Source organism: Actinia tenebrosa, unplaced genomic scaffold, assembly GCF_029948245.1.
Source record: "Actinia tenebrosa isolate PJP-AT-01 unplaced genomic scaffold, QUT_ActTen_1.0 PGA_scaffold8__29_contigs__length_14323225, whole genome shotgun sequence".
Classification (NCBI taxonomy): domain Eukaryota; kingdom Metazoa; phylum Cnidaria; class Anthozoa; order Actiniaria; family Actiniidae; genus Actinia; species Actinia tenebrosa.
The window spans coordinates 12,568,049-12,589,104 of NW_028292585.1; the positions used below are offsets into that span (position 1 = coordinate 12,568,049).

Genomic DNA, 21,056 nt, shown 5'->3' on the forward strand with positions numbered 1-21,056 from the left:
GAAAGTGACGATATTTTCTGTCCCTAAGCATGAAAATCTGCTTAGAATATTTTTGATGTTGCAAGCCATACCTCATTGTGTGGTTGTATTGCAGAGATCCTTCTCGCGTGAACTCCATGAGTACAGGACCTTGTCTGTTCTCGTAAAACCTTTGATGTCCTCTCCGATCTCTGCAGAATATGTTCACTGAAATGAAAGCATTCAAAGATCAATCATTCGATCCGTCAGCAAGCTTTAAGTCACTCAGACACGAACTTCATCCATATTGTTCAAATTAACCAATACATTTGGCTCTTACCGTCATTGCTGACAATAGTTACATTAGAAGTCTTACAGTCCGAGAACAAGGTACTTCCATCAACACCAGTCAATGAAAGCTGGAACGTCTGATCATCTTCTACAAGTCTATCGTTGACTATATTTACTGAGATATCTTTTTCAATCTCCCCAACAAAGAAGCGGTGGTTAAGAATCGGTTCTGTGTAGTCATCTGGAGTAATGGCGGTTTGTGGCGAAGTGTTAACGCTATAGTAAAAATGGAGTATTAGCAAGCGAGTAGAAGTATTGTGGAGTATTGTGCAAATATTACATAAACATTCACGTAATATTAAGTTTTTTTTATAAATTATTGTTATTTATTACCTACCTATTATCATTACCTACCTACTCATCTTATCTACCTACTTACCATTTCACCTACCTACCTATGTACCAACCTACCTACCTACCTACTTACACTAACACCAACACCAACACCCACACCCACACAGACACCGACACCCACACCAACACCAACATCGCACAGAATTGAGTGACACATCCGGGAAATTAGAGAACAAATTACTAGATTCCAGTTTCCGAATATCGATTTTCCTCTCACGGCCATTTATATTTATAAGGCAAAGTCATAATATTGAAAGTTTTAGCGCATTGTGAAAATTGAAAGTCAATGCAAGAAAAGTAACATAGGAATATTAAAGAATGACAACCACACAATATAAGCTTACCATTTATTTTGGTGATTCAATTTGCCAACATGCGATTTGTTGTGGGTCGATTTCAGGTTTCGTAGTGTTTATATGTATGGAAATTTATCATTCCTGCAGTTTGTTCGGGTCCTGCTGTTCGTCGTGAAGAAAATCATTCAAATTAACTGAATTGCTTGATTGCTTCCAAAATCCAGCTCTATTTGAAGCTGAAAGCAAGTAGCGATTTTTCAGGAGTTTTAACTTTGACCCAATAAAGCAAAACAGTCCAAAATGAAGACTTTCCAGTGCTTTTTTTGACATAAGAAATCATACTTTTGCCGCGATTTGTATAGCCATAGAAACTTGGCCTCTTTAATTTATCGCTTAATATCCATAATTTCGTCTCCAGATCTCGCTTTAAAACGGACGTATTTGCTCACGAACTCAGCATATATTTTGGTACTGGTTCGAGAAGCTGTCCGAGCGGAGACTGATACCCAATTTGGGGAAAATGCACGCGAATTTTGCTTTAAAGATATTTTTAATCGTTTTTTCCAATTCTTTTTCAAATCTTTTTAATAGTATTGAGATATTACAGTGTTTATTTTTTTAAATGCTCCACCATTCTTCAAATAATATCTCTCATTTGGAAATGACCAGAGTTGATGGGCAATTCTGTGTAATGAACACCAACACCAACACCAACACTAACACCAACACTCCTACCTACTACCTACCTACACACCTAAACACCTACCTATCCGCCTGTACCTGATCGGTGTAAAGTCAACGTTCTACTCATACATATATACATGTATGTAGAACACTGTTTAGGAAAAATATACTTAAGTCTAATGGCAGTTTGGGGCTTTGAACTCTTTGTCAGCGTAAAAAAACAAGTCGGTAGGTTTTGTTGTAGGCTAAATCGATGTGAAATAAAATTAAGCTACTCGAGTTCTATTTATATACTCACATGACAGACGCGTTTGACACAGTGATTGCTCCCGTTCTTCTGATCGTCAAGTTGACAAATTTATCGTGTTCTTCGTAGACTGTAGCCGACATTCTCGTGAAGCAAAATGTATCTTAAAAAATTGTTCAGTAAAATTGTTATGAAAATCAAGTTAACTTCAAGTAGTTTTGTTTATATATAGCAAAGGGTACGGTGGCCAATAAGGGACATCTTGCTAGTTACGCGAATTGTTGAAAGTTGAAAGTTGCTCGTGCTATGATAGACGAAATGCTGCATTTTAGACAAGTTGCTGCAAATAAGAAACAAGTTTGCGCATGTTAGATGAGTCGTTAAACTTTTATATCTTTCTAGAGAAACTTCAAGCAAGAGAATCAATGTAACAACGAATTAACATAAATTACCAAAAAAAGTAAATCAGACCCAGGCCTGCGCGGTAGTTTTTGACTTTCGAGTTTTGTTTTACACGTGCAAGATCATCCGTAGTATTTTTCGTTTATTTTTTTGTATCATAGATTTATGTAGGACTTTTAACCGTCAGGTATGTAACTAGTGCATTATTTTCCTTATATTCATATTAGTTTGTAATATTCTGTTTGTTTTTGTTTAGAAACCTCACTCGACTCACTCAACTCACTCGATTCATTCGATCAAATTACCCAACTTACCTTACCGTGAACTTATTCTTCTTATTGTTCTTCTACTGATTCAAGTTAAATACAGAAATAGTTTCAACAACCCAGTGGGCGTTTCAACGTTTTTAGTGCCTACATTTAAGTTTCTGAAACTTGTTCTGCTACGAATTTACGACAAAGGATTCTCACGCCGCCGCCGATGTCTGGGTGTTCATGTTTGCGAATCAGCTCGTCAATTCTGTTTATCAACTTTGAACAAGCTTATGACCACATCTTACTTCTTCAATCGAGTCTCCAAGGATTAATCATACGCTAGTATAGTGTTCAAGTGCAAATAAATCATGTCTACAGCTGACGAAGATGTAGATGACCGACACCTTGGAACAGCATAAAGTCGACGAAATTTATCATCTAAAGAAGTCCAAGTCAGGTCATTTAGGACATCTTAATAGAATTTACAGAGAACTGAACGACGTAATGAACGATTCGGCTAATTATTATCAAGTCGTGAACCTTAAACAGAAATTGGACACTGCTTACAATAACTGTTTGCATTCTTACGAGGACATTCTAATTAAACTACAATCTGACGCCGATGTCGAAGAAAAACTGAAATTTTCCGATGAATATGCCGCTCTTATTCGTTATAAAAAGGACTTTGACGACTCTTATCAAACCAAGATTGGACATTTTAATTCATCTTATCGCCCAAATCAGGATAACGAGCTTGAACCATCATGCTTCAAATTATCGCCTATGAAACCTTTGACGCCTCAATCAAAAGTACAAACATCTACTCCCTATATTAATCAACATTCACAACATGGATACTCCACTGAGTTAGAAAGAAATCAACCACTAAGTGCTGACAGTTTAGCTGGAGACAAGTCGTATAAATCTAATGCTAGTGAACCAGTTGAAAGAAAGAATTTTGAACATTTACTTAAACAACAACAAGAAGCTATGTCACTCATGGCATCGTCTCTAAGGATTGGATTTGAAATGCCTAGAAAGGAACTTTTGACATTCGATGGTAGCCCTATTAATTACTGGACATTTATAAAGAACTTCGAAATAAACATCGAACGTCAATTAACAGATGCAGATTCCAGGCTTACTTATTTAATCCATCAATGTACAGGACGTGCTCGTGAAGCCATCAAGAACTGTATTATTATTCCTGACAAGGAGTCAGCATATAGCAAGGCTAAAGTAATCCTCCACTCAAGATATGGCCAAAAACATGTGATTGCACATGCCTATGTTAATCGCCTGGTCAATGGCCCACAGATAAAGAACTCAGATGCGTCAAGCTTAACTAAGCTTGCTTCACAAATGCAAAACTGTCAATTAACTCTATCAAGTATGGGATTCGAAGCAGATATCAATAGTTCTGATAATCTTGTTAAAGTAGTTAAACGCTTACCTGTACGCTTGCAAGGTAAATGGGCTGAGGTAGCAGGAGTTCTGATCAGACAAGGAACTGAACCTACATTTGAACATTTGACAAGGTTTGTTGATGAACGAGCTACTCTTGCTAATACTATGTACGGTATGATTGTTGGTTCTAGTCCAGAGAGTAACTCGTCACGTGTAAGGACCACCACTGTAAGAAGATCAAATTTCCCACCTCCAACAGCCAAAGCTACAACGCTCACCACGTTTAGTGATAAAGTGCCTCAACAAGAGTCTAATCCTGTGTCTGCTCAAAGAGAGTCTACAAGCAAGTGTCCACTGTGCGCAGAGTCACACAGGCTAGCACGCTGCGAACAATTTAAGAATAAAACATCTCAGCAAAAGAAGGAGTTTACTATGCAAGCAAGACTTTGTCATAATTGTCTCGGACGTAACCATGTTGCTAACAACTGTAGAAGTGAAAATACGTGCAGAGTTTCAGGCTGTGGCAATAAACATCACACCTTCTTACATCCAGCTCCTAAGGACGAAACCGACAAAAATCAAGCAGCAGCTGTTCCTACATCTCATGTTGTGCAGACTAACCCCAGTCAGCCCAGTCAACCCAGTCAAGTAAGTGGGGCCGGAGCCTCAGGTAATTGTGACTCAACTTCAGCTGCAAAAGGACATAAAGTTAGTCTGCGCACCCTTCCAGTGACTGTAAGTTATGATGATGGTACAATACCGATAAATACATACGCATTGCTCGATAATGGCTCGGATGTCACGCTGTGCTCGGACAGTATTGCTAACAAACTCGGATTACATGGTAATACAACAAACTTCTCTATTACAACTGTAAATGGTCAAACATCAACCCGTCAAGGAAGAGAGGTGAGGCTGATCGTTAAAGGAACCGACTCAGATGAAGTTATCGATCTTGATAAAGTATGGACTGTGGATATTTTGTCCATTTCGAATCACAACATTCCAACAACTGACGACATCGCATCATGGCCACACCTTAGCGGAATAGAACTGCCTCATCTCGACGATAAAGAAGTGACAATCCTAATCGGTAGTGACTACCCCGAAGCACACTGGGTTCTCGAGTATAGAAGAGGTACAAAAGGTCAACCCTATGCGGTTCGCACACCGCTAGGGTGGACTCTGATGGGTCCACTCGGTACAACTGACAATAACAAGGTGACTGTTAATTTCTTACGTAAAGATGATGAACTACTGCATCAACGAGTTGAACGAATGTTCAATGCTGATTTCAACGAACCTACGGCGGATTCGACTACAACCATGTCCCTTGACGACAAGAAAGCACTCGGTATGATGGAGTCATCTGTTAAGATAGTCAATGGACACTATCAACTTGGTATACCCTGGAAGGATCCAAATCTGAAATTACCAAACAACCGCGCGTACCCTGAAAGACGACTTCGTACACTGAAGAAACGCCTCATTGGCGACTCACGTCTCCTAGAAAAATACAAAGAAACTATGAACACTTACATACGGGACAACCACGCAAGAGTCCTAACAGAACAAGAGTTAACTAATAAGAACAACAGTCGCACATGGTATTTACCACATCATCCTGTCACACATCCCTTGAAGCCTAACAAGGTGAGAGTTGTGTTCGACGCTGCTTTAAACCACCAGACTTCGACAACGTTAAAGAAGTTCAACTGCACCATTTCAGCGACGCGTCCCAAGTTGGGTACGGCGCAGTGTCTTACCTACGCCTCGTCGACGTGAAGGGGAAGATTCATTTATCCTTCGCGATGGGAAAGTCACGTGTCGCACCAATGAAAACACTTTCTATTCCCAGACTCGAACTGTCTGCAGCTGTAGTCTCTATCAAGTTGAACAGTGTTATCAGTCAAGAACTAGAATATCACGTAGACAGTACAACATACTGGACGGATTCCACCTCGGTTCTGCAGTACCTGAGAAATCAATCAAGACGTTTCCAAACGTTCGTTGCAAACAGAGTTGCTAAGATCCAAGAAAGTTCTGACCCGTCTCAGTGGCGATACGTTAACACTAACCTCAACCCTGCTGATATTGCCTCCCGCGGTATCGCTGATTGTGACATTACTACCCTGCAGAACTGGCTAAGAGGTCCAGACTTCCTTTGGTCAGATGAGAGCACGTGGCCAGCATCACCATCTGTTATCACCGAACTGTCTCCAGAAGACCCAGAAGTAAGGAAAGACGTTCGCGTCAATGTAACAACTCAGCATGAAGACAAAGTCACATCGCTACTAAAGCAGTACTCGTCATGGTATCGACTACAGAAGGCAGTAGAGTGGATTCTCCGTTTCAAAGCATACATGTGTCACAAGTACCTGTCAAGGAAATTCACTACAAAGCCTACATCAGGTCCATTAACAGTCCAAGAGATAAAGCAAGCAACTACAGAAATAGTCATCCATGTCCAAAAGAAGACATTTGCTGATGAATATGCAGTCCTTAAGACAGAAACCAGTCAAAGAGCTGAAAGGTCGACCATGAAGCACCGGAACAAGTCATTAAGCACTACTAGTCCACTACGCAAGCTTAATCCGATGATACAAGAGAAAGTACTCAGAGTCGGAGGACGATTGGAAAGAGCACAACTACCGTTCGATAACAAGCATCCTATAATATTACCAAGCAATCATCACATAACCACACTTCTGATACGCAGTTATCACGACATTGCTGGACACTGTGGTCCTACTCAAGTACTCTCAGAGCTAAGATAGAAATATTGGATAGTGAAAGGTTACTCCGCCGTACGAAAGTTGGTTGGAAATTGTATCGACTGCAAAAGAAGAAATGCTAGACCAGGTATGCTCAAGGCAATAGGCGACTTGCACTAAGAAATCACGTGACTTCTTGGATGGCAAACGCGCGCTATGTAAACAAACATCAAGATGGCCGCCGTCGCACCGGAAGGCGACAAAAACAGGTTAGTACAACCACTTAGACGTAACTTTTTAGCTTTTTTCTACCAAATATTGGTACCCATGGAGTCTTCAAGCATATTTTACTTTTCGATTGGTCCGAAAGAAAAATTCTTACGCTAATTTTTTCACCAAATCCAAAGCCGCTTCCTGTTTGTTATCGCAACTTTTTTTCGTGGTCTTTGACCTGGGACTTGCTTTTAAAGGGTTTTCCCCTAGAAAACTTTAAAAACAATACACAGACTCATGAAATGTTAGTAAACATTTCCATTCCAAGGACGTATTTCATCGTTATTGATCTAATTCTTTAGCGAGCCGGCGAAAAAAGGGTCGCTTGACCTTACCAGGATGCCTGAACTGTCGTTTGGCGACGTAGAGTTATTTGCCAAAAAGACTGGCGGAGGTTCAACGAGTCTGAAAAAAGCCTACAAATTTTTTGCCGAAACAGGATATCTCCATGATTATAAAGGTGAGTTTTTTGGGGAATTAAAATGTACGAAAAAGCTTTAAAAACGGTCAATGCTTGTGCTGTTGTACTAGTTGTTAACTCTGGCTGTACTTTGTCGTGCTTGTATATTCAATGGACTCTGTTAAAATTTGACTTTTTCTCTTAGTTCGCTATAGTCAAGAAGAGGCAACGATAGAGAGTAAATGTTTTCGCTCGATGAAAAAATCAGAGAAGCCACATTCAGTATTTATTGTGTGCCTACTGGAAAACAAGAATTTATATGGGAAATGTTCGTGCGTGGCTGGTGCAGGAGGAGCCTGTCAACATACCCTGGCACTTTTACTATTGATTGCACACTGCAAGCAGCTGGGTCTAACAGCATTGCCCGATGAACTTACCTGCACTATGTCAGCACAAAGGTGGAATATTCCTAGGGGAAAAAAGATCACGCCAGAATGTGTTGATCAAGTGGTTGTCAAGAAAACTAGAGAAGGAGCGGACTATACTAAATCTATAAAGAGCTCTTTGTACTCCCCTGCCTCCCAATACCTGCTGCTAGACTCTACTTACAAAGAAAACCTGAAAGCTCTAGAGCCTGTACCTCTCATATGTACCCTTTTACCTGACATGTCTGATACAAACCTCCCTGCAATTTCTACAAGATTTGGCAAAGTTCCTATAGGTTGCATTTTATCTTATCAACAGAAGCTTACTTCCTCCTATATCATTAATGATTATGCTAATACTGATTTTCCTTCCTTACCATTGACCAGCAACACCTCTTTTACCAATAATTTCAGTTCCTGTTTAAATGCTGAGCAATTAGCTACACTAACCTCCTTAAGAGTTGATGAGGAAATGTCCTTTCATTTAGAAGAAAGAACTAGACCAAAGTGAGTGTCAACTTTGGCACACTTTAAGGAAGAAAAGAATAACAGCCAGTAAATTTGGCATAGTAGCTAAAAGACAAGCTAACTTCAAGTCTTTATGCAAGCAACTAGACCCAACCCGTCATGTCCAAACAGCAGCAATGAAGAAGGGAATTGAGATGGAACCATATGCAGCCTATAACTATGCAACCAAAGTAAAAAACAGTTCTGTTAACTTATATCCATGTGGTCTTGTTATTCATCCTGTTTGCCCATGGTTAGGGTGTTCTCCTGATCGCAAGGTCTTTGACATGGAACTAGCCACTGAAAATGCTATGAGTCCTTTTGGTTTGCTTGAAATTAAAGTTGTATGTAAAGATGTTGAAAGCTTACATGATGTGAATTATTTAACTTTTGACAAGGACACCAATCACTTTGCTCTTAAACGAAAACATGAGTTTTTTTACCAAATACAATGTCAGCTAGCTATTACTTGTTTACAATGGTGTGACTTTTTTTGCTTTGTAAGTAGTGATCTTTATTTTCATGAGAGAATTCTATTTGACAGAAATTTTTTTCAAGAGAGCAAAGACAGAGTTGATACCTTTTATTTTACTTACTATATAACATAATGCAATCATCTGTGTTATTTCTTAGGTAAATTCAAATAACACTGAAAAAAGGATAATTTATGCAATACGTAAAAAATATTATTAATAAGTATTGCCATAAAACAACTATTACAATATATTTTATTCAATTAATTTATTTCAAATTAATTCATATCAATTGAAATCTTTTTCATGAAAAGATAAAAAGTTGAATTAATTCAAGAACACCAATTTTAATTAAATTATTTTGCCAATTATATGACTCTTGTTTTCATTATATATATATTACCATAAAACTGAGTAAATTGGCATGAATATTTATTATAAATTTAGACCCTAGGCCCTTGAAGAATCCCTTCTTATTAAGGGGCCTTGGAAGTTAGTCAACAAACATGACACAGTCCACAACTGGTTAACACTTCCTAGTAAAGATAGGGGAACAATGCCATCAAAAATGTGAAATTCTTTTATCCTTCGGATAGCCCTTTCAACATGAATTCTTAACATGGCTATTTTCTTTGTGTCTATGACTTCTTGTGGCTTAAGTTGACTATTTTCTAATAAGTAAGGGGGTATGTTAAGATCTACTGTCTTGTTCACTAAAAGATCATCAATGTCAAAGCCTTTATCAGCCATAATGCTAGTATGGGGCTCTAAAAGATCTAAAATACCGGACTGTGCAGTTATTTCTTTGTCTGAAATTGAGCCTGTATACAGAGAGCTGACAAAGCACACTGCACCATTTGGTGTGATTCCAATCAAGCCTTTAAGAGTGGTTGAGCTCTTGTAGTTGCTGTACATCTGGGATTGCAGTTTCAGGGATGTTGGGACTTGCACTTTTATTTCTGTGCAATCAATAATGCAATGGGTAGTTGGGTATAACATTTTAAATAGGGGGAACATATTCTGTTTAACAGTGTGAAAAGAAGGCCAAATAGGCTGCATCCCAAGGAAGAAGTACAAGTAATTGGCCCAGGTAATAATCTTACGGCTTACAGTTGACTCACTGACATTAAACCTATGTGACAGGTCAAATAGTTTCAACCCCAGTCTTATTCTAACCAAAAATAGGAATAGTTCATCAATAAGTAACATTTTTTTGCTGCCTGGGCGCCCAACTGATATATTACTTCCATAGTAGTATGTCATGGTTTCTGCAGAGGGCTGCACAAATTCATAAAATAAAATAAAATGCTGATATGAAGGAAATCCAGTATAAAATTTGATGGAATTGCTATCATTTGTGAATCTTTCACATCCAAATTTGTAGATCTTCATGGCAGATAATCTGGCCTTCAGGTCTTCTATTTCCTTCTTTAGTTTTGTTATTTCATTTTCAAGAACATCAGTTCCAGTTGTATATCTGTTTCTACAAACAAATGCATAATGATGCTATTAAAAGGAAAGTATTTTGGGTTTTTCATTCAATATAGTGTTATATGTCTATAAATTTTTCTTTAATTTTTAAAGCAACATATATATAAAACAACTAATAAGCAAATTGTACTGAAAAAGATAAAACAAGAGCATTTGTTAAGTTTTGATTTCTCTTTCTCTTTGCATGATTAACATGAATTGTTTATTACTTACATAGCAGCATTTGGCAACTTCCTCACAAGTACGCGTCTGGGAGGCTTGTTGATGGTCCATGCAAACTGAGTTGGTATAGCATGCTTTTTTAATCTTCGGCGCCCACATATATCCTTTTCTTCTTCATATTGATCAGTGTCAAAATGTCTTGAACATACTCTGGTGTTCGATGTTATCTAATCGAGGCATAAATATTCATAAAAACTCGTAAATTATTTCTGCTCACATATGCTTTGTATACAAATAAATTTTTTAGCGAGTTTGACGCTGTAAAATAAGACTGACCAATAAAATCTAGTAAAAAATTTAGTAACGAACAGTAACCAACGTAAAATCTTACCTTAAAGTTTTCTCCGATGTCTCTTCGTATTTTAACAATCCACTGTTTTCTTATTTCCTCTCGACAAGGGAAGCGGTGAAATGACAAACCATCATCACGTCGACCATCGCTTGTGCATTTAGGAACACAACAAACATAGTTGTTTGTTGGTCTACACGAATTGTGAAAATTCGGAATAAGACGATTTTAATTCGCGAAAAGTAAAGCAAAAGATAAAGTCCTGTGTTTAGAGTGTATTGTTTTTAAAGTTTTCTAGGGGAAAACCCTTTAAAAGCAAGTCCCAGGTCAAAGACCACGAAAAAAAGTTGCGATAACAAACAGGAAGCGGCTTTGGATTTGGTGAAAAAATTAGCGTAAGAATTTTTCTTTCGGACCAATCGAAAAGCCAAATATGCTTGAAGACTCCATGGGTACCAATATTTGGTAGGAAAAAAGCTAAAAAGTTACGTCTAAGTGGTTGTACTAACCTGTTTTTGTCGCCTTCCGGTGCGACGGCGGCCATCTTGATGTTTGTTTACATAGCGCGCGTTTGCCATCCAAGAAGTCACGTGATTTCTTAGTGCAAGTCGCCTATTAAGGCTTTGACCCGAATTTAACCCCCAGCAGAGTATCGCGGCCAAGAGGCCTGGAACCTTGTTGTCTAGCAACGAAATGCCAAGCGAAAGGATCGAGTCGGCGGCTGGTGAGGCTGTCCAAACGCATGGGATTTTTGTTTATAAGTTTAAACGTTTTAGATCAAAAGGAATTATGTCCTTTCAAGACAAATGTGTGGATTTTCTTTGTTATACTGTCTGTGTGATCTACTGTGGATTGGAAAGCCGATCTAATATAAGAAAGGTGAGTTATTATGAGCTTTAAATGTAAGCTTTAATACGTGTTTGTTCGATCTTGCATGCTTATAAGTCTTATAAGCTTGAGGTCTTGTAACTTATATTTAAACTTGTAGATTTAAATACACTGAATCACAGCTAGTTTTAACATTAAAACTCACTTTAATTTTCTATTAACCAGTCGTTCTGGTCGTTTACGAGCATACCATCGACACATTCTTCTTCAAACGTATTTTTACATATTAACTTAAGTAGCGAAAGTCGACTACAACATCCCGAACGGCATAGTATTAAGTTTACTTAATTTAATTTTATTAAGATTATTTGTACAGTTAAAAGTGCTTCAGGTATAGCTCACGTATGATCGAATTTTCCACAGTCGATTCTCTTCAGGATCGACTTCGCACGCCTTTTATATAGCAGGAGGATCTCGAGTTAATAATGTCTTTATTAAGCTTATGTGTTGTTACTTGTTTTATTTATAACGATTGAGTCAGTATACATGCAGTTACTTCGATATAAATCAAACTCATAATAAGTACTATACATTATAAACATCCAATCTCATTTAAAATAAATAAATATAGCCGGATTGATATCAAAATCTGACATTTTGTTCATTGTTTTGATTATTGAAATTATTTAATTTCTAACATAAATACTATGCATGGATACCTGAATTTAATATGTACAATATAATAAATCAATTGGTGTATATGATTCTCTTCATATAATTATGAAAAGTCAATTTTCCATTGCTTGAATAAGGCTTTTGCATACTTGATTTTCTGTAATAAAGAACTGGCTGTTTTGTCTGCCTTCATTACTTCGTATGTTGGTGTACAGAGGTCATTATAAAAATATTGCTTCTCCCACTTTTTTAGTTCTTGCTTTGCTTGGGTGCTTTGTGCTAGTACTTTGGTTTGTATTTGTGCCAGCATATCTTTGAATGTGGATTCCAGCTCCTTTTTGGTATCTGTGGGATAGCTGTTGTCACGTTGTGCACTTTTCAGTTGTAGATATTTATTTTCAAACTTAGAAACATCATCTATATCTCCAAGAACGACTTGTACTGCTTTCCCGATGCGACTACTTATCACTTTGTTGTCATAAGACTTAGATAGGTTCTTCTCTGGTGTTGTAGTAACTATAGTGTTTGTCAGTAATCGTGTGTCTTCTCCTGTTATTTCATGTGCTTGAGAAGAAGGAGCTAATGCTGAGTTAAGTGTAGGATCAGTGTTTTGGCTAGTAATTACATGTATATCATCTAAAGCTATAACTTCATCAGAAGCAGGTGCTATGTCTATCACTTGTTCTTCATAAATGTTATCATCAGCAATGTCCATTGCAGGGTCAGAAGAGTCACTGCAGTCATTAGAGCATTGGCCACTTTCTTCATTTATGGTTGTAGTAGTAATTATCATTTCACTTGCATTGCTGTCTTCATCATCAGTGATATCATCATGAGTACTGTCAACATATTCAGGAATCTCATCAAGTTGCTCATGATCATGGACACTATCCAAAAATCTAGTGTGTATTACAGTAGTAGTTCCATTAGCTTCGTCAAGGCGTAGGATGTGTGTGGGTATTTGGATGTTCTGTTGGATGCATCTATACCAGCATTCCTTGAGGTAGGCTGCTTCTGATGCAAGAGTGCTGGATCTAAAATGGTGTAGGGGAGGCCCAGTTTCATTTACAGGGGGCTGGATAGAGATGTCATAGAACTCAATGGCATCATTGCATTCATTCCACCATTTCCCTTTCCCTTCTAAGAGGAAATCGTTGATTTGTTGCAGATGCGCTTGCCATTCAAGGCTGTGCGTTTGAATGATATCCAAAGGAATCTTTGTATTTGAGGGCAGGGGCAGGCATGTTGATAGTGTACTGATGGTTGATTGCTGTATGGCGACAGAGTCTTCTAAATCTCCCATTTCTTTTTCTGCTTTAAGGCGAATTAGCATATTTGGAATCACATGGCCAGGATGGTAGTTGCTGGTGGACTTTGTAATTCTTTTAAGATGGTTGAAAATTCGTTCTTGGTTTTCGGTGTGTGCAGACTGGCCTGATATGATTCTCAGCATTGTCGCAGCATGCGCAGACAGGTTATGGAAGTAGACACCATACAGCTTTCGTAGGGTAAGTTTCTGAGGGTTGGCAATTAGGTCTTTAAGGAGGATGGAGTGGTACCACACTTGGTTGCAAAAACGGAGTATCATGGAAGGGGATCGGTTTTCATTGGGCAGGTAAAGGATTCTCTGGATTTCTACTAAGGAGTCGAGAAGACTGAGAACTTTTTCTGACATTACACCAGACTGGTGTGCATATCCAGTGGTCTTGATTAGGGCAGTACGGTAGTCCACTGTCCTTTTGCTTTCTTTGCTGGCAAGGCATGTCTCAATGGATTCCTGCAGCACTTTAGATTCTTCAGGAGAAAGATGGTGGGGTAACTCTGTGAGGACATTATTAATGTGGTTTCCAATATCATGTAAAGGCTCAGCTGGTAAAATTTCATATTTGTCAAGTCCAAGGTGTTGAAGTGAAGCTAGTGGAGTATTAAACAGCAAAGCTGGTAAACGCTGCATTCCACACATTTCATCAGTCAGTAGGGTTTGCATTTCCTTTTTTGTCTTTCCATCATATATGCGGCGAGAACCCAACTCTTCCTCTAGCATTTTTTTTGTGAGATCTTGTAGTGGCTTGGCTTTTTTCTGAAGGGATTTCCTTTTGGCAACGCTACCAGATAGAACTTTCTTTTGCCGGTCTTGTAGAGAATTCAGTTGACAATTCAAAACATGGTCAAGATCATAGACCATGGTAAAGAATACCCCACAGCTTGAGCAGAAATAATTACCACCTTTTTGGTGGCCAGCTTCAAATGCTCTCAGGGGGCTGTCACCATGACAAAATCTCATTTTGTCAACATACTCAATATTCTCATAAGTTATATTTTCTTTAAGTTCTTCGATACACTGCATTCTGGTTTCTGAGTACATCAACTGCTCACAGTTTATTTTTTATTCCATTTTTGTTGATTGTCTTAAGCTTGTGTGTTTGTCAATAAATATTACCTTTCTTGGGACAATCATTTCACCAATGGTGTACTCTCCAGATTCAAGTTTCTCGATAAGTTGTCTTTTTATGACTTCTGGTTGTACCTCTGTAGGTAAAGATGTTTCTCCTCCAGCACCTCTTATCTTCCTCCTTCTCATAACAGGGTTGGTACGGCCTTTGTGTTCAAATCTACTTATATCGACGTTATTCGACACCAGCCATTGTTTAACAATCTGCCCACCATTTGCAGCTAATGTTCCATTTTTGTTCTTCACATTGTAGCGGGTAGCTAGTTCTCTCCAGCTTACTTCATGATTATCATCATAGCCTTCCACCTCTGCCTGTAGACCTTGTTTATCCCATTCCATTGATTCAATATTTCCTGTATGGTCTTTTTCTTTCTTTTTCTTTGCTTCTGATGCCTGGTTCTTCACTTCTAACAGATGTTTTCTTTCTTTTGCAGACTTCTTTGTTTTAAATGAAAGAGCCATACGACTCCGCTGCCAGCTTTTCAAAGATTGTCTCCCTCCGTAACACCTGGTATTTCAATAAATAGAAAGAAAATCAATTTAATTATTCTAAATTAATTGTTAAGTTAATAAAAATAGAAAATTACAAATTAATTAATTATCATTAATCTATAGCTGATATGTAATAAGATGACAAGCAGTTTAAAAATATACATTTATCACTGAAATCTGCATCATGCATATGATTATTTGACATTTCAAAAACTCATAAATTGTTTATAAACAATTCAAAAGAATTCATGCATGATCTTGATGAGTGCTACAAAGGCCAAATTACATAATAATTATGCATTCATGAATTGTATTTTTGCATTAAATGTAATTTGTCCTTTAAATTTGTTTTACTAAGAAACCATAATTTAAAGAAACCATTTTGAATAGTAACTATAGCTGTTTTGATAATTGTAATCCACATTATGATACATGTATGTCAAAAATGCCACTGAAGCTTTTCAATCTGTATAATAAAATAATATTATAAGTTACTGAAAGTCAGAATTATGCTTCACTGACATATAATTGTACATGGATGCTAATGATCATTTAAAGAATTATACACCAGTAATCATGCAAAAAATAAATAAACTCAGATGTAACCTAGCTTATTATGAATATTGTGTAATTTTTACTAGTGCTTACTAATCTGATCATTATTAAACAGTCAAAACTACATGCTATATATGTGATTAACTAATATTATTTACCTTAAAAATGATGTATCCTTCATATGGTTTTCCATGTTTCTTTGTCTCTTTTGTACAATTTCCTTAACTCCAATCGACGTTGTACTTGTGTCTTATTTTGTAAGTTTAGCTCAGTGTTTTTGGACAATGCTTGGGCAAATGTTTGTTTGAAAATACTCTCAAATTGAGGAGCAACTGCATCATAGATAGCTTTGGCAGCACACTTTGCATCATTTTGTGTTGGTTTAATCACAGGTTGTGGATTTCTCAATTTTTCACTTTCAGTATTTGCTGAAAATACAGGGCTTAATCGAGCTTTTCCTAATAATCTTACTGTCCCTACAGGAAAAAGTGCTTGTATGGCAGCAAATCTGATAGAGCATCCTTTGCAGTTTGAAAAGGTGTGCTCCTTCTTTTGAGAAGATGAGAGAGAGCACCAGTTTTTGAGTGAGAAGTGTTCTAGATACCTGGATTTTTCGTGCAGTTTTCTAGTGTTCCTTTTGTTAAATGCACCCTTTAGTGATGGTAGATGTTTTTCAAAATGTGCAGGGTTTACTTGTAGTTTTACTTCTCTAGTATCAGTAAAATAGCTTTGGAATAAATTATATTCTTCTGACTTCACTCTTCTTTTGTACCTTGTAGGGCTTTCGTTCGGTTCTTTCGAGCTGCTTTTACTGACTTCTCGTGAAACTTCTAAAGCCACAACTTTAGCAAATCCACATGTATTTGGACATAAAAATGTCCCAGACATGACAATTAGTCGTTCAACTTGATAAATTTTATAATATTTTATGTTTTCATCGAATATATATGCTTTAAAGACTACACTATTCCACAACTACAAACGCAGTAAAAACTTCCCGCCTGAATGAATTTTAATTTCCCGCCTTTTAAGAATGACATGCGCAGAATTCACGATATATATGGATTTTATTACACATTAACATCAAACTTTGAAAATTTTAGAAATACACTTCCTTCGCTCAAATGCAAGTTAAAATCGATCAGCTTATACTTACAATCACATTGTTTTCTTCTGAATAAATGTGTTTCTGCTTCAAAAAATCCTAAGTTTACAAAGTCCACTTTAGTATATTAGATGTTGAATCATTTTTAAGTCGTTGAGAACGATTTTCTTTGAGAAACAGCTATTAATTGTACAGAAAGCTCTTCGTTATGTACTATTTCTGACGGCCATTTTGGTTTTTCATCCACGGTAACCGTGGAAACGTATGCAGACCGCTGGATGATTTTGTATGAGCCGCTGTGTTGAAAGAATCAAAATGGCGCCCGAGCACTTCACGGAACGGCATTAAATACATGGCTTTGAAAAGATGTACATTTAGCACAAACGTCTTACTTAACCCTTTTTTTTAACTTAAAATACAATGAACTACCGGTGACTGATTAGAAATTTTGGTTTTTATAGCTCAAAGAAAGACAAAACTGCACGTTTTGTTGGCATATAAAGGAAAATTGTTTCAAATCTAATTTAAACGCAAAATTACACCCGTTAGCTATGACAATACCGTGTTTTCTAATCATGTACCTATAGCCTCATTTATCTTGAAGTGTATGGACATCAAACACTATAACTTAGAATGGGACAAATATTTTTTCACACCCCTTCAAAGAAAGACGTTTATTTGCATAAATTAAATTAATTAATAAAGTCACGTGACCTCCACCACAAATTTCGCCTGTACAATTCAAGTCCTTATCTATATCTACCCTTCCTGCTAGATTTCTTTGAGACACGATGTATACAGGATTTTTAATCTATTTTTTAGTGAATTAATTCATTTTTTTGAGCATAACCATGCCTTAATACCCCTGAGTGCAGTTAATGGCTTCGCTACCAGCAGCCAGACTTATCCCCTCAGATCCACCATTCACACGCGTAGGAGTAGACTACTTTGGTCCACTGTCAGTGAAACAAGGACGTTCCCACGTTAAGCGTTAGGGTTGTGTCTTTACGTGTTTTGCAATTAGAGCCGTGCACATCGAGATCGCTCATACGCTCGAAAGTGATTCATTCATATGTGCCTACCAACGGTTTGTAAGTAGACGAGGTGTACGAAAGGAAATCTTCAGTGATAACGGAACTAACTTTAAAGGTGCTGAAAGAGAGCTCAGAGAAGCTTTACAACGCTGGAACCAAGACAAGATTAATGATCATCTTCGCCGAGATGAAGTACAATGGCATTTTAACCCACCTGAAGCTAGCCATCAAGGAGGAGTGTGGGAGCGTATGATCAGATCCATCAGGAACATCCTACGAGCGTTATTGCAACAACAGTTAGTAACAGATGAAACCTTGTTAACACTTATGGCAGAAGTTGAGCGTATTCTGAATGACAGACCATTAACCCTTTTATCTGACAGCCCACTTGATCTAGAGCCCCTAACACCGAACAAGCTGTTGTTACTGAAGAACAATGCTAGCATTCCCCTTGATGAAGTTGATGAGAGGGACGTGTATAAGAAGAGAAGGAGAACTGTTCAGTGTTTAGCCGACGCCTTCTGGAAAAGATGGATTCATGAGTATATACCAACACTGCAACTCAGACAGAAGTGGACATTACCTAAGCGCAACTTCGCTGTCGGTGACCTCGTACTTATAGTTGACGACAAAGTTCATCGCGGAAACTGGCCAAAAGGTATCGTAATAGAGCTTTATATTGACAAACATGGCATGGTGAGACAAGTACAAGTCAAGACATTTACAACAAGCCTGCGAAGAGATGTCAGGAAATTGTGTCTATTGGAAGGACAACTGCTATGAACTATAGTAAAGAACACATCATAGACGTTACACGTTAATATTTAGCAATTCGTTGTAAATTAGTTAGAATAAGCTAGTCGCTCATTCGGGGCCGGTATGTAACAACGAATTAACATAAATTACCAAAAAAGGTAAATCAGACCCAGGCCAGCGCGGTAGTTTTTGACTTTCGAGTTTTGTTTTACACGTGCAAAATCATCCGTAGTATTTTTCGTTTATTTTTTTGTATCATAGATTTATGTAGGACTTTTAACCGTCAGGTATGTAACTAGTGCATTATTTTCCTTATATTCATATTAGTTTGTAATATTCTGCTTGTTTTTGTTTAGAAACCTCACTCGACTCACTCAACTCACTCGATTCATTCGATCAAATTACCCACCTTACCTTACTGTGAACTTATTCTTCTTATTGTAATTCTACTGATTCAAGTTAAATACAGAAATAGTTTCAACAACCTAGTGGGCGGTTCAACGTTTTTTAGTGCCTACAATCAATTTCCCCACTAGTCCACTCTTCCAGGTGAATCAGTATACCAGTTGCCGTGAAGACAATGCACAAAATAAATTTGCTCACGTGCACATCATTGGTTCAATCGATTCCGTGCTTGGCAGAGTGTAAGGGAGTAGATCTAGATATGGTCTGGGGCTCGGCTAGTCTCAACCCTGATCCGAAACTGAGAAAGAAACTGAGTTATGATATCTGAGATTGGCAGGTTCGCTGTGATAAATATCTGAGCTTGCCCAAATTGGTTTAGTATAATATTCTACCATATATATTAATATTAATGAGGTATGCGGATTCCCACTCTGGCCTCGAAAAAAGAACCGGTTATCCCAGAGTGGGATATGTTAGAGTTAGGTCCCGCTTGCTAGCGGGAGGTGCGCGGGTTCGGCAGCTTTCAATATATATGAAATGGCGCAGAGGGATATATAGTCTATTTACATACTTACAATTTCCTAGGGTATTCATTATAATATTCAAATGACTTTGAATAGTGACTCTTTCCATTGTACATTCTATACTACACTTTTTGTTTTAGTACAAAACGTGTACTTACTGTCGTCATCGTGTATGGTAACAACGTAACTTGTTGTATCGTTGAAGGTGACGCGAGAGTCGGTAGTGTTTATGGAAACGTTGAATGTTTTGTACTCTTGTTCGCCCCAAGTGTCGTTAGTCACAGGAATGACGAGTTCTTTTACCGTGTCGTAGGCTTTAAACACTATATTATCACACTGTGCTTGTACTGCTGGGTAATCATGCGGCAGAGAGACTGAATCGGAACTTCTGCACAGTCTGTATGGGAGAGACAAAATCTTTGATTGAATTTGGATTGAATATGAATTGTATTTCTAGGCGAGAGCATTGAATGAAAATCCTAGAAAAGAGGAGAAAATAGATGTAATAGGATACTGAACAACCCTTACCGCACAGTGTGAGTGTCTTCAAGCACACCAACACGACAAAGTCGAACTGTGTAGGACCCAACGTTTTCTTCAATAGAAGTTAAATATCCAGGACAGAAGTAAACGAAGCCTGAAAATATGATATGATTTTTTGTGTTAAGCTCTGTGTAAAACGGTTTAATAACTGAAAGAAAGTATAACTGTACCTTACTGCCAACATAAAAGGATTTTTCATGTTTATGTTCAGGGCTACGTGTGTTGGCTAATGCGAAGTTCCTACTCAGACATTAGCCAACCAATCACCTTTACAGTGGTTTTTCTGATTAAATCATGTCCCACGAACAATTACACAGACAACTTTCTATTCTTTTCCCAGGACATTAAACTGTTGACATAATTTATAATCAATTTTCAGCCTCAGAGTTTTTAATTCCTAGATTTATCTTCTTTTATTTTTGATTCTGAAATTTTGATCCCGTTGCACCGTGTAAACCCTCTTGCAACTTATGTCCCAACACTGTTCCGAGAGAAATTGCAGAGAAAATGGCTCCGGTAATGGCGCTTAAGCATGTGGTACATAGCAACGGTAACTTAAGGGGAGTCGGAAGCTTTCATTGCTATTGTTGTGTGTTGTTGTTATTCTATGCCGCCATGCATCACATTTGAGTAGAGGTGTTTACGTGCTGGTTCTCTCCTGTGATTTGGGCTCGTGTTATTCCCCACAACATCAACTTTATAAAATACCTGTTAGAAATCTCGCGTTCTGATTGGTTGGGAGCGCGTACTTTATGACAGCACTTCTTTATGCGTGCGCACTTTGCAATGCGTCATAATTCCTATCTAAAATAACAGTTATTGTAATTTGTATCTTATTAAAGAAATAAAAAAACTTGCTTTCTGCGTTCCGCCTACCTCCACGTGCTTTATAAATGCACGCAACAGGGGCACACGTTTTCTATCTCTTCAATATCGTTCT

General features: G+C 37.8%; 3 protein-coding genes across 3 annotated transcripts in view; 1 reads left to right on the top strand and 2 right to left on the bottom strand.

Annotated features, from left to right (window-relative positions):
* LOC116308559 (uncharacterized) overlaps window positions 1-21,056 on the bottom strand; it is a 52,469-nt gene that overhangs the window by 4,946 nt on the left and 26,467 nt on the right. The window contains exons 18-22 of the mRNA XM_089024357.1: window positions 20,102-20,210; window positions 19,732-19,970; window positions 1,942-2,053; window positions 299-525; window positions 72-186 (exon numbers count right to left, since the gene is read on the bottom strand). Coding sequence (XP_088880483.1) covers window positions 72-186; window positions 299-525; window positions 1,942-2,053; window positions 19,732-19,970; window positions 20,102-20,210 — 802 coding nt within the window. The remainder of the gene's footprint in view (window positions 1-71; window positions 187-298; window positions 526-1,941; window positions 2,054-19,731; window positions 19,971-20,101; window positions 20,211-21,056) is intronic.
* Window positions 6,838-8,625, top strand: LOC148905208 (uncharacterized). Its single transcript, XM_089040925.1, has 3 exons — window positions 6,838-6,936; window positions 7,243-7,400; window positions 7,546-8,625. The coding sequence occupies exons 1-3, from the start codon at window positions 6,902-6,904 to the stop codon at window positions 8,274-8,276; spliced, it is 924 nt and encodes a 307-aa protein (XP_088897051.1). The 5' UTR covers window positions 6,838-6,901; the 3' UTR covers window positions 8,277-8,625.
* LOC148905209 (uncharacterized) lies at window positions 9,161-11,363 on the bottom strand. The gene is made up of 4 exons (XM_089040900.1): window positions 11,257-11,363; window positions 10,790-10,940; window positions 10,450-10,625; window positions 9,161-10,228 (listed from the first exon to the last, which is right to left on the bottom strand). The coding sequence occupies exons 1-4, from the start codon at window positions 11,289-11,291 to the stop codon at window positions 9,196-9,198; spliced, it is 1,395 nt and encodes a 464-aa protein (XP_088897026.1). The 5' UTR covers window positions 11,292-11,363; the 3' UTR covers window positions 9,161-9,195.

Coding starts and splice junctions, on each gene's coding strand:
- LOC148905208 (XM_089040925.1), top strand. CDS start 6,902: ATGGCCGCCGTCGCACCGGAAGGCGACAAAAACAG. Junction 6,937..7,242: donor CCGGAAGGCGACAAAAACAG/GTTAGTACAACC, acceptor CTAATTCTTTAG/CGAGCCGGCGAAAAAAGGGT. Junction 7,401..7,545: donor ATATCTCCATGATTATAAAG/GTGAGTTTTTTG, acceptor TTTTTCTCTTAG/TTCGCTATAGTCAAGAAGAG.
- LOC148905209 (XM_089040900.1), bottom strand. CDS start 11,291: ATGGCCGCCGTCGCACCGGAAGGCGACAAAAACAG. Junction 10,941..11,256: donor CCGGAAGGCGACAAAAACAG/GTTAGTACAACC, acceptor CAATTCGTGTAG/ACCAACAAACAACTATGTTT. Junction 10,229..10,449: donor AAGTTGCCAAATGCTGCTAT/GTAAGTAATAAA, acceptor ATTTGTTTGTAG/AAACAGATATACAACTGGAA.